Source organism: Mchenga conophoros, linkage group LG22 (assembly GCF_057382185.1).
Source record: "Mchenga conophoros isolate Kocher_MC1m ecotype Shallow Benthic linkage group LG22, M_conophoros_male_GT1.1, whole genome shotgun sequence".
Taxonomy (NCBI): domain Eukaryota; kingdom Metazoa; phylum Chordata; class Actinopteri; order Cichliformes; family Cichlidae; genus Mchenga; species Mchenga conophoros.
In genome coordinates, this window is record NC_140546.1 from 19401710 (window position 1) to 19412950 (window position 11241).

Consider the following 11241-nt stretch of genomic DNA (forward strand, 5'->3'; position numbering starts at 1 on the left):
TCTTCAAGGTTCCTGATTGTTGGTCTGTTTTTACATCACCCCTCATAATTTCACAACTTTAGTGTTCACGGATAAATTTGCATCGGTAAAGTTCAGGAGGAGGCATTTGTCTCAGCGACATGGCAGCTACGATTGGACCCCGAATACCGAGGAAGGACGATGCGAACTATAACTTACATTTCCGAATGATAAACGAGCAACAAGTGGAGGATATCTCCATTGACTTCTTCTATAAGCCGCACACCATCACTCTGCTGACAGTCACTGTGCTCAGCCTGATGTACTTTGCCTTCACCAGGTAGATAACAAGCTGAAATTGTACGTTGCTGTTTACAATTGTTTTAAAAAGCTTCATGTTTTAGTTCACACCCGAATTTGTGCCGTGACAGGGATGATGAGCACACAGATAACAACCTCCGTGTCGGTTTGTTGGTAGTCGTCTTCTTCTTCTTGGTCATCAGTGTCCTGGCCTTTCCTAATGGTGAGTTAATAACTACTCATAATAACATTTCTTTAGTGGATGGTCGAGTGTGATAAAGTCACCGTGTGGATCTGAAACAGTGGATTCATTAGTACTGCTTTGATGATTAATTACTAGTTTAATCGCTTTTACGGAGTTACTACTTTTCTGGCTACAAATATTTTCAGTTTTTGACTTTTGGTTGATTGAATTAGGTGACTGGAAAATATGAAATCAAATCTGTCAGTTTTTGTCATTTTAAAAATATGGCTCGATCTGCCTGTATTCAAATCTGTCAAATATGTCATCTTAGCCAGACCAGAATAGACTTGATTAAAAAATAGATTTTACCCACGAAATAACTAAATATGATTAATGACTGTAAGAATGTCTTAATTTATTAGTATATGTATACTTTATGTTATAAACTACCATTAAAGTGTAGCTTTAAAATAAATGTAGTAAGCTCTTTATAGTTTGTTAACTAAAGCTAGAGACTCAGGATTACCTGTTAAAACTCAGTTAGCTGTTTAATCAGATCGTCATACCTGTATTGTTGTATGCATCAGAGATGTGGGGCCATAAAGACATTTCATTCATGGCCTCATGGGTATCTTTGTTTGTCTGAATGCAGTTGTCTTTAAGTTGCAAATTCAGAAATCGGCTTGTATATTTGATTGAGACCAAATGTATATAAGGTGGAGAAGTATAATTTTATATATATATATATATATATATATATATATATATATATTTATTTTTTAAAGACATTACTGTGCAAAAAAGACATTGGATCTGTATTTTCCATGATCACTTTATTATAAATAGTACAATCACCTTATGATGCTTTCTATTTCAGGACCCTTCGTTAGGCCACACCCTGCAATATGGCGAATGGTGTTCGGTGGGTGTTTAACTTTTCTGCTAAGATACAGTTCTCATGTAGCCTTATCGTCACTAACTCACTTTTCTCCTGTGTTGGGTAGGTCTCAGTGTGCTCTACTTCCTGTTTCTTGTCTTCCTTATCTTCCTTAACTGGGACCAAGTGAAGACTCTAATGTACTGGCTGGACCCAAACCTCCGCTATGCAAAACGGGAGGCTGATGTCATGGTAAGTATAGCTTTGACATTTTTTGGAACCTGTTGAAGTGAAACTTAAAATCCTCTAAAGCCATTTTTTGATAGCTTTAGAATAATCATGCCGCATAGTTGTTTTATTTTTTCAATAAAGTTTTATGATCTATGTAGTGATGTTCTTACATGCTCCATAATATGATCTATTTGGAGAATCTGCTGACCAGTGAATACACACTTCTGTAGTCAGATTTCAGTAAAATAAAGTAATTGTGGTAGCAGTAAAGATGTAATCAAAAGGAGGGATCAGCGTGATTGTTAGCATTGTTACTGTTGTTTTCTCCCTAACAGGAGTATGCTGTAAACTGTACAGTGATAACGTGGGAGCGCATCCTGAGCCACTTTGACATCTTTGCGTTTGGCCACTTTGGAGGATGGGCCATGAAGGCTTTGCTAATCCGCAGCTACGGCCTGTGTTGGACCATCAGCATAACCTGGGAACTCACTGAGGTAACATTCATGTGATCTCTGCATGACAGCAGGCTTGATCTGCCTGTATTCAAATCTGTCATAAACATGCTGTATATTCACAAAGCGGGGAGTCTGCAAGGTCACAGAAGAGTAATTATCAGTCATTTGTAGTAATCCAGCTCATGCGAGAGAATGACAGTGCTTCAGATTATTCTGTGCAGGGAACAGGGATTGTTTGTCTGGGAGACATTTATGACAGTATAATAGCAGTAGGGGCTTTTTGCACATAACAAAAGCTGTGGTCTTGACTGTTGCCAAGGAGTGGAAGTCTCAGCAAATCCACCCCATGGTCTGAATGTACAATGCTCAGACAAATTGCAACAACACAAGAGCGAAATGTTAAATCTTACAACTGGAAAAAGTCTGAAGGGTTGTCAGGAGAAAGCCTCTGCGCTCTAAAAAGAACGAATATTTACGTGGCAACATTCTTACCTTGCAGAAAAAATGAGTTCATATTCAAAATTACTATCGCCAGAAGAGGCACGGCTTTCCAAAGTGTTTCCATGGGAATGACGATGGTTTAAAAATAAATTACTAAAAGCTCTCAGGCTCATATAATGCAGAAGAGCTAAATATCTTTTCCCTTGAGACACCCACTGTGGCTCAAGTGGAAAAAGACTAATTACAAAACTACAATAAAAGTTATTCTTTCTTGTGAAAAGAATAACCCCAGATGAGGAGTTCACTGCAACAGAAAAAAAAAAGATTCTCTAGCATCCATGGGATACTGTTAAGAAATTATACTGTAAGTGATGACATCCAGAAATGATAGAAGTCATGTTTAATGAAAGTTGAGAACATGTAAGATACGATAAGATGAGATAAGGGTCAATGGAGTTTGTTTAAAGTAGAGGGATTGTGGACGCAGCACACCAGTTCGTCGTGGTGAAGAGATAGCCGAGTGTAAGAGTGAAGTGTTCGGTGTTCCCTGGGATAAGTTTGAGGAAATTAAGAGGGGGCTGTTGGGAGGCCTGGGCTGGGCTGCTCTGCCTAGGCTTAGCCTTCATGACGCGTCCCCAGATAAGCTGAAGAAAATGGAAGGTTAACGCTTAGACCTTTCCATTTTTCCCATTTTACATATTTTGTTTTCTTTATGTGCATTTTTTGTTGTAGTTCTGAACATTTTGTAGCTTATGGTGTTTTGGAAAACTGTAACCATAGTTTTATTGTCATAATTAGTAGCAGTAGTTATGTCAATTTCAAAGACTTGTGTTTAAATTTCCAAGTCAGACAGGCTGTGATTTGGTTGTACGCATGATCAGAGGGACTTCTACATTTCTGCCTATAGTATGAGCAATTTGAGGTATGAAAATACTCATCAACTACAGATTTTCCTGTGAAACATTTGTACACACGATTTGCATACAACAGTGCCTTCGTGCAGTTCTTAGGCACTGTAAAGGAAACCCTACGTCCTTTAGACAGATGACACCTAAGTGAACATGTCTGGCCAGAATCCACAGCTCCACATCTCGAGAGAACCAAACACAACATATCGCCACAAACACCTCATGCTGTCAAGCATTGGTGGTGGAGGGGTAATGATTTGCGCTCTTTTTGCTGCCACAGGTTCTGGACACCCGCAGTCATTGAGGCGGCCCTGAACTCTTCTGTATATTAAAGTATTCTAGAGTCAAATGTGAGACCATCTGTCTGAGAGATAAAGCTTGGCTTAAACTGGCTCATACAACAGGACAAGCAGAGGAACAAATCTAAAACAGAACGGCTGAAAAGGAAACTAATCGTTGTGTTGCAATGGCATGGCGAGCTGTGCGTAAACATATGCCCGCAAACCTCAATGAACCAAAGTAACACTACATAGAAGACTGTGTTAGAATTCCTCGACAATGTTGTGTGAGACTGATGAAAACGAGTAGTTCCAGTTATTGCTGCTGAAGGTGGTTCAACAACCTGGTGAATAATTTTTGCATACTACTTCTGCATTTTGACAATTTTTTAGTTCAATAAAGAATAACGCAGTATAAATTATTATGTGTTGTTATCCATCAGTTTATATTTAAATGATTTTGGAACCCGATAGGGACCAGATGGACTTTGTTCTCTTATATAAACCTTAGAACTGTAAAAAGCTGTAATTTCTATTTCGCTGACTGTATATTAACTCATGTCCCATGTTTGGTCACAGCTCTTCTTCATGCACCTTCTACCAAACTTTGCGGAGTGCTGGTGGGATCAGGTGATACTCGACATACTGTTGTGTAATGGAGGAGGCATCTGGCTGGGAATGACCGTCTGCCGTTTTCTGGAGATGAGGACGTATCGCTGGGCCAGCATCAAGTCAGTATTTTCTTCTCTTTTTTCCCATATGTAAAAGAATTGCCATGAACATTAGAAACAGCTGAAACAATCTAATAATATGATAAGAGATATAATATGTGTAAGACAAAGTTGTCTTTTTAAATTCCTAAAAGCCAAAAAAAAGCATCTCTGGAATTCCTCTAAAACCTTTATCAATAAACCTTAATCATTCAACTTCCTGGCGTTCTTGTTTCCCTTTTTGTTCTCAAATGATTTACATTCAGAGATATTTTTCACATAATTGACCACAGGGAGAACAATTGGTTTCTTTTTGTTCACCTTGAATAATGTTCAAATGTTTAATGTTTCAAACATGAGTAGATCTCTGTATTATGAGTGCAACCCTGACACAATACACTGTTTCTGTCCAGGGAAATCCACACTACCACAGGGAAGATAAAGCGAGCTGTGCTTCAGTTCACTCCAGCCAGCTGGACCTTCGTGCGCTGGTTTGATCCAAAATCATCATTCCAGAGGCTTGCAGGCATTTATGTCTTTATGATCCTGTGGCAGGTAGGGTGTACCGTGATTCAGAAACACAAACTCAGTTCTAAAAAGTTTGGGTGCTTCGTAAAAACTAAAAACAGAATGCAATGATTTGCAAATCTCATAAATCTATATTTTATTCACAGTAGAACATAAAAAAAGATATCAAATGTTTTATTTATGCCCAAAAATGCAAAAAATATACAAAATGAACAAAAAAGACAGGACCCTTAGAAGAGGTCAAATGAATAAAACTAAACTAAAGCCAAAAATAGCAACTAAACATATATCCACACTAACTGCTCAACAAATTTAAATAAATAAATAAAAAAAACCTGACCACACAAAAAACAAAGGCGAAACTAGTGGCTCAGATGTATTTTTTAAGGAAGGCCTCTCATATTACAGCGAGACAATGCTAAACACTGCAGACAAGAGCCTGGCTTTGGTCTACCTGCAGTCCAGACCTTTCACAAACTGAAGACATTTGGAGCATCAAGAAAGAAAAAAACTAAACAAAGAACACCCAAGACTGTTGAGCATCCTACATCAGATAGGAAAGCTATCCTCGGTTCACTGACGTTTACAGACTGTTGTTAAAAGAAGAGTGGATGGTACACAGTGGTACACATGGAGAAACATTTTTGAGATAAAAGAAATAAAAAAAACTTCACTTGTTCTTAAAATGGCCCATTTTCTTAGTTTGATATATTTTCCTTGTTTTGGGGGGAATTAAATATGGGTTTATTAAATAATTGCATTTTACACCCCTTCCCAAGTTTTTTGGAATCGGGGTTGTACTTGCAAAATAGCGAGCCATTGATCAATTCACTAATGTGTCCGTTGAATATCGTTCATTTGAAGAATCATATGTTCAGTAATACCCTCACTGTACATAAGCAACACTTCCTGTGAAATCCTCTTTGTCTTACACATCTTTATTTCCACAGCTGACAGAGCTGAACACATTCTTCCTCAAGCACATCTTCGTCTTCCAGGCCTCTCACCCTCTCAGCTGGTGTCGTATCCTCCTCATCGGAGTCATCACTGCACCCACTGTACGGTATGATTAAACCTCAAATTTACATCACTTATCAATCTTTGAGCAGTGGTAATTACAATGTTATGCGGTCTTATTCAGGTTGTACCTACTAAATACACGTCTGTGAGGATGCTGTGTTAATGTTTGCTTACTGATTTTGGGGTTTTGGGGTTTGTTTGTTTTTTAGACAATATTATGCTTACCTGACAGACACTCAGTGTAAGCGAGTTGGCACACAGTGTTGGGTTTTTGGGTGAGTATCATTTTTTTTTACTGTCAATTTAAGCATTTTCTTTATCTAAGAGTATCTTCAGATGATGTTTTAAAAAATGTAAAAATTAAAAATTGTAGCTAGAGCCATAGCTTGTCCATTTCCTTTGTCATTATGTAAAATTGGCTTGAATCTTTTTTTATTAGTTATTTGCATGCTTTGCAGAAGCTGTCACCACACTGGTTTTAACAGAGCAAATTCAAAGTAACATTGTAACAAGTGTCACATACTACTCATCTAATTCTGTTTATGGTTGAAATCTATTGTTGAACAGCACATAAAACAAAGCTTTCGCTCATTTTCAACCAGAGAGTAAATGGACACTTCCTGCTACTGGCGCCAGCTTAACCATAATCAAATCAGGCCACGAAGCACGGGTGTCAAGCTGTCGCATTAGACTACAGTTTGAATCTTTATTTAAACCTTTTGGATTCATTTTTATAACAGTGTAGCTTCATGTCAATTGAAATTCATAACATCATGTAGTCCTCTCAGACACAAAGGTGCTGATGTCCTTAGTCTGCTCCGGTTACTATAGCAACGAGACCGGCACACTCTCCGTCAGCAACTTAACGCTGATGCTGCTCTCTTGTCTGAGGTTCACCCCTGCAGTGTAACCTTTAAAAATGAAAGAGTTTCCCACTGCACAGTGTGCTGAATGAATATCAGTTATGCTTCTTAATACTGTGGGAACAGTAACATGGACAACATCCATTTAGAGTCTCATGCATCAATAGAGGCATTTTAGCGCAGTGTAAAGGCATGGCCAAGAGAGGGGGCCATTGTTGAATACAGATGTCTGTTTTTGAATCATTCAGATCAAACACATCATTTCTGTTTTATTCTCTATTTCTCTTTAAGAGCCATCGCTTTCCTGGAGGCGCTTGCTTGTGTAAAATTTGGTCATGACTTGTTTTCCAAGACACAAATTCGCTACGTGCTCCTGTGGCTGCTGTGTCTGGTAAGAAAAGACAAGTGAGCATTTATAATTAAATGATATGTGTCACCTACAGTAATTGATTATTAAAACAGATTGAAAATAAGTGATTAATAAGGTAGATGTTGCAGGATGTTGCATCTGATGTGCTGAACAAATATTATCTGTGGTTTTTACAGGAGTAGCAGATTATATTTTCTTTTTTCTTTAAGCAGACTCATTTTTTGCATACTTTTCCTTCCAGGCACTCATCACGCTCCTGTGCTTATATGGGATGGTGTGGTATGAGCAAAAGAAAGTGAAGGTGAGATGGGGCCTTGGGCTGCTTGCTTACTTAAATGTTTCTAGAGGTTTTGGTTTGCTTGTGATAGTAGAAACCTCCGTCTGTGGAATAGAACAGAGGGATGTACTACAAAGAAAGCTTAAGAGGTAAAACCTAAAATCCCAGTCACACACAGCAGGTATCACAGTGGTGGTTATCAACCTTTCTGTTAAGCCGGGCTTTCTGCTTCAAGGTTATGTGCAAATTTACATAAAAAGGGCCGTTTAATGTTTCACATGACGCTTCTTCTGCACAAAGTGATCTCTTTCAGTGAAAGCTACTCCAGTCAGAGATTATTTTCCGATGATGATGATGATGATTAAACAGTATATATAAATGACAACAACATATAAATAAAACAAAGTTAAATAGCTTTAAAATTTGACTCTCGTCAATACATCAAGTTTATTTTAATACTGAGTGAATCTCAGTGCTGCTGTGTAAGCATCAGAACCCAATATAAAAACATTTATATTAATTTTTTCCTCCATCGCCAACTGAACACATGCAAATCCCAGTAAAAATGCACTGCTTCAACTTTTTAGCTGCACGTTCGGTGGTGTTAGTAAGCTACGGCTTAACAAGCTGCACATATTAGATGTATTTACCCAGCAGAGGATCTTTATCACATGGATATGATGTTTAAAAAAAGAAAAAAGAATCAGTGAAAAGCATTTCTTGATTATTTTAAATTAAAACTCTGCTCCTGACCAGGTTATGTGTGCAGCATGAGTTACCATGGTGATTTAGCCAAAACAGAGTCACTTTCTTGACACAGAAAACTTTGACTTTAACCTCGATATAGCTCACTGTGCCATTAATCTCCCTTCACGGTGCACCCCTCTGGCGTTAGCATTAATGTCAACAGTTAACTGTTTCTAAGTGCCCTGTGTGTAAGCATGGCACAGCACCACCATTAGAATATGACGGTGAGCATGGATGCAGAAAACTAGGACTCTGAAACCGTCTGTATATTTTGAACCAAGCCGGAGCAGTGTTTTGAGCGAGTGAGTTGTACAGACTGTTTGTGTTTGTGACTCTGGTTTTCTTTTTGTTGGCAGAGAAATTCTCTGCAAAGGCACGACTGCAATGACAGGAGTGTTATTGACTCATGTGGTTTCATCACAGATGGTGCTGCAGGTCAGTCAAATCAAATCAAATCAAATCACTTTTTATTGTCACATCACATGTGCAGGCACACTGGCACAGCACATGCGAGTGAAATTCTTGTGTGCGAGCCCCACAAGCAACAGAGATGTGCAAACACAACAACACAAACGAGCAAAATACAAGAATGGCCAACCTGAAACTAATAAATATATGTACAATATATAATAGTGTATGCATTTCTGGATGTGTATACTAAATATTTTCCTGTGTGTGTGTGTGTGTGTATACACATTTTTACAAATTAAATAGTAAAAAAATAAAATAAAATAATAATAATAATAATAATAATAAAATATATAAAATATACAGAGTTGAATATGTGCAAAACAAGTGGCATTTATATACAGTGTGGAGTGCATAATGTTGAAGTCTCAGTCTCATAACATGCAGATTGATGACAACGTTTCACTAAACTCCATCTCAAATGTTTATCATGTCTTGTGTCTCTTTGCTCCACAGCTCAGGAATATTCCTCAAGAACTGTGCAGCCTGCAAAACGGAGGAGAGCTGCAGGCAGGAACAGATTTGTAAATGGTCAAGGAGGAAAGAGACAATAAGCAACAACTGATACTGAATATTTGTGACCTCTGTGGAGGAGGATGAGGAAATGATGCGCTTACCAAGAGGAATACAGTATGCACTATGTGGATGGATTTAATTAATATTGTAAGTTGCATCATTGGTGCAATTAATCCCCAAAAAGTAGATTCCAGAAATCATATCGGTGTTACTTGATAAACCGTTTGAACTTCTAAAGATGTGGGAGGCCAGAACACGACAGCAGGCTTAAAGTTTGATTGAATTTCTTTTCTATTAAATGTCAAAGACGTTTCTAAATAAACTTAAGTAATGAGGTAATATGTGCTGGAGTTTGAGAGAAAATGGTGCCTTATTTGGACTGTAACAGCAGTCTGTGTCATTCCACAACCAATATTGTTTTTAAACACTGGAATAATGTTGTCAAGTGAGGGGTGTACCAACCAGTCCACACCCACCATCCTGTACAACAGCGGTCCCCAACCCCCGGGTCTCAGACCGGTACCGGTCCGTGAGTTGTTTGGTACCGGGCCGCAAGAGTTGAGGCTCAGGTGTGAAATGTATGGTTTTCAGGGTATTTATCGGTTTTCAGCGTTATTTTGTTATCGTTTTTATCGTTAACTCGGTTTTCTTGGGTCTTTTCACACGTGTTATAAATAAATCTTTTTTTCAGTACCGGTACTAGTTTTATTTTGTTGTATTTATCCGCGACACCTTAAAGGCCGGTCCGTGAAAATATTGTCGGGCATAAACCGGTCCGTGGCGCAAAAAAGGTTGGCGACCGCTGCTGTACAACACTCATGTAGACTATTTGCACTAAACCTTTTTAACTGGTGTGTTTTTATTTACTGACCTTAATAGCTTTAAGAAACACTAAAGATCTCAATTACTGTTGGGTTTAAGAGTTGTAGATGGGTTGATTCTGTGATGATTTGATGATGATGATTATTAATGTTGTCAGTTTAATATTTTTACGGTTATATGATGCTGGTGCATTTACTGTCTAAGTTTCTTCAATCAAAACAGCATCAGCAGGAAATAGACTTTGTCTATGTTTTAAACGAGTGTAAGAATTACTTAACCAGCTGTTCCTTTATTAAAGTTTTTTTAGATGTGTGATGCTGTGTATGAATGTGTGATGTACCCAACACAGAACTGTGACATTCAGTGGCTCAATATTTGTGTAAAAAGATCTTTTTTAATGCATTTTTTTATGATCTGGATTGACTAAATGTGACATTAATAATACAACATGTGATTACTTTAAATAAGCTGTTAAATGTGTAGAATAAGCTTTCATTTAGTGTTAGTTTTAATTTCAGTGCTAACTTTCTTCACTGATTATTTTAATGTATTGAGTTTCAACTGCAGACAACACAGCAAACAGTGCATGACATGTTACTACCCATGAAGGATTTGAATGGCTGAACTGTTTTTGTAGACATAATTAAAACAAAAATTAAATAAATGTAGTCTTTTTTTCATGTTTTTTTATTTCATTGTTCTCTGTGTCCCTCAAAACAACAACAACAACAACAACAACAACAAGAGGACAACAAACATTAATTTTACAGTTCTTTTGTTGACATTTTAAAGGAACAATTTCCCTGGGTACTTGAAATATCTATGGCTTTCTACAACACATTTTGTGAGTGCAAAGCTATATTCAACTGACATTTTATTACTTGCATGTTTCTAGTATTGGGTTGCCTTCAGAGCTTCTTTAACCTTTTGTTACATAGATTCGTCCTGCTCTTAGCGGACATGAGCAGCACCTTGTGTGCTCTTCTGCTTTAAAACTTGGTGTGTTGTATTCAGAGATGCTCTTCTACATGCATCTTGCCTTTTAAGTGGCTCGTTGAAATCTCGGCATTATCCTCTGACCTCTGACATCACGGACCAGAGAACGGCCACTTACAAGAAAATCTCCCAGTAGATCAGCAGCTTCTGAAATATTCATACTTTTTTGGCATCAATAACCATGTCATGTTCAAGGTCACTTAGATCACCTTTCTTCCCCGTTCTGATGCCCGTTTTTTCTTGACATTGTCTTCATATTTACATTCTTCAGTGTACTGAGTTTCTGCCATGT

General features: G+C 37.8%; 1 protein-coding gene across 1 annotated transcript; it reads left to right on the forward strand.

Annotated features, from left to right (window-relative positions):
* Positions 1 to 7: 7 nt before the first annotated feature.
* On the forward strand, positions 8 to 10621 carry ptdss1b (phosphatidylserine synthase 1b). The gene is made up of 13 exons (XM_085262734.1): positions 8 to 298; positions 390 to 481; positions 1320 to 1364; positions 1447 to 1571; positions 1886 to 2044; positions 4212 to 4363; positions 4756 to 4897; positions 5821 to 5933; positions 6100 to 6165; positions 7045 to 7144; positions 7365 to 7424; positions 8504 to 8582; positions 9072 to 10621. The coding sequence occupies exons 1-13, from the start codon at positions 120 to 122 to the stop codon at positions 9167 to 9169; spliced, it is 1410 nt and encodes a 469-aa protein (XP_085118860.1). The 5' UTR covers positions 8 to 119; the 3' UTR covers positions 9170 to 10621.
* The last annotated feature ends 620 nt before the right edge of the window (positions 10622 to 11241 follow it).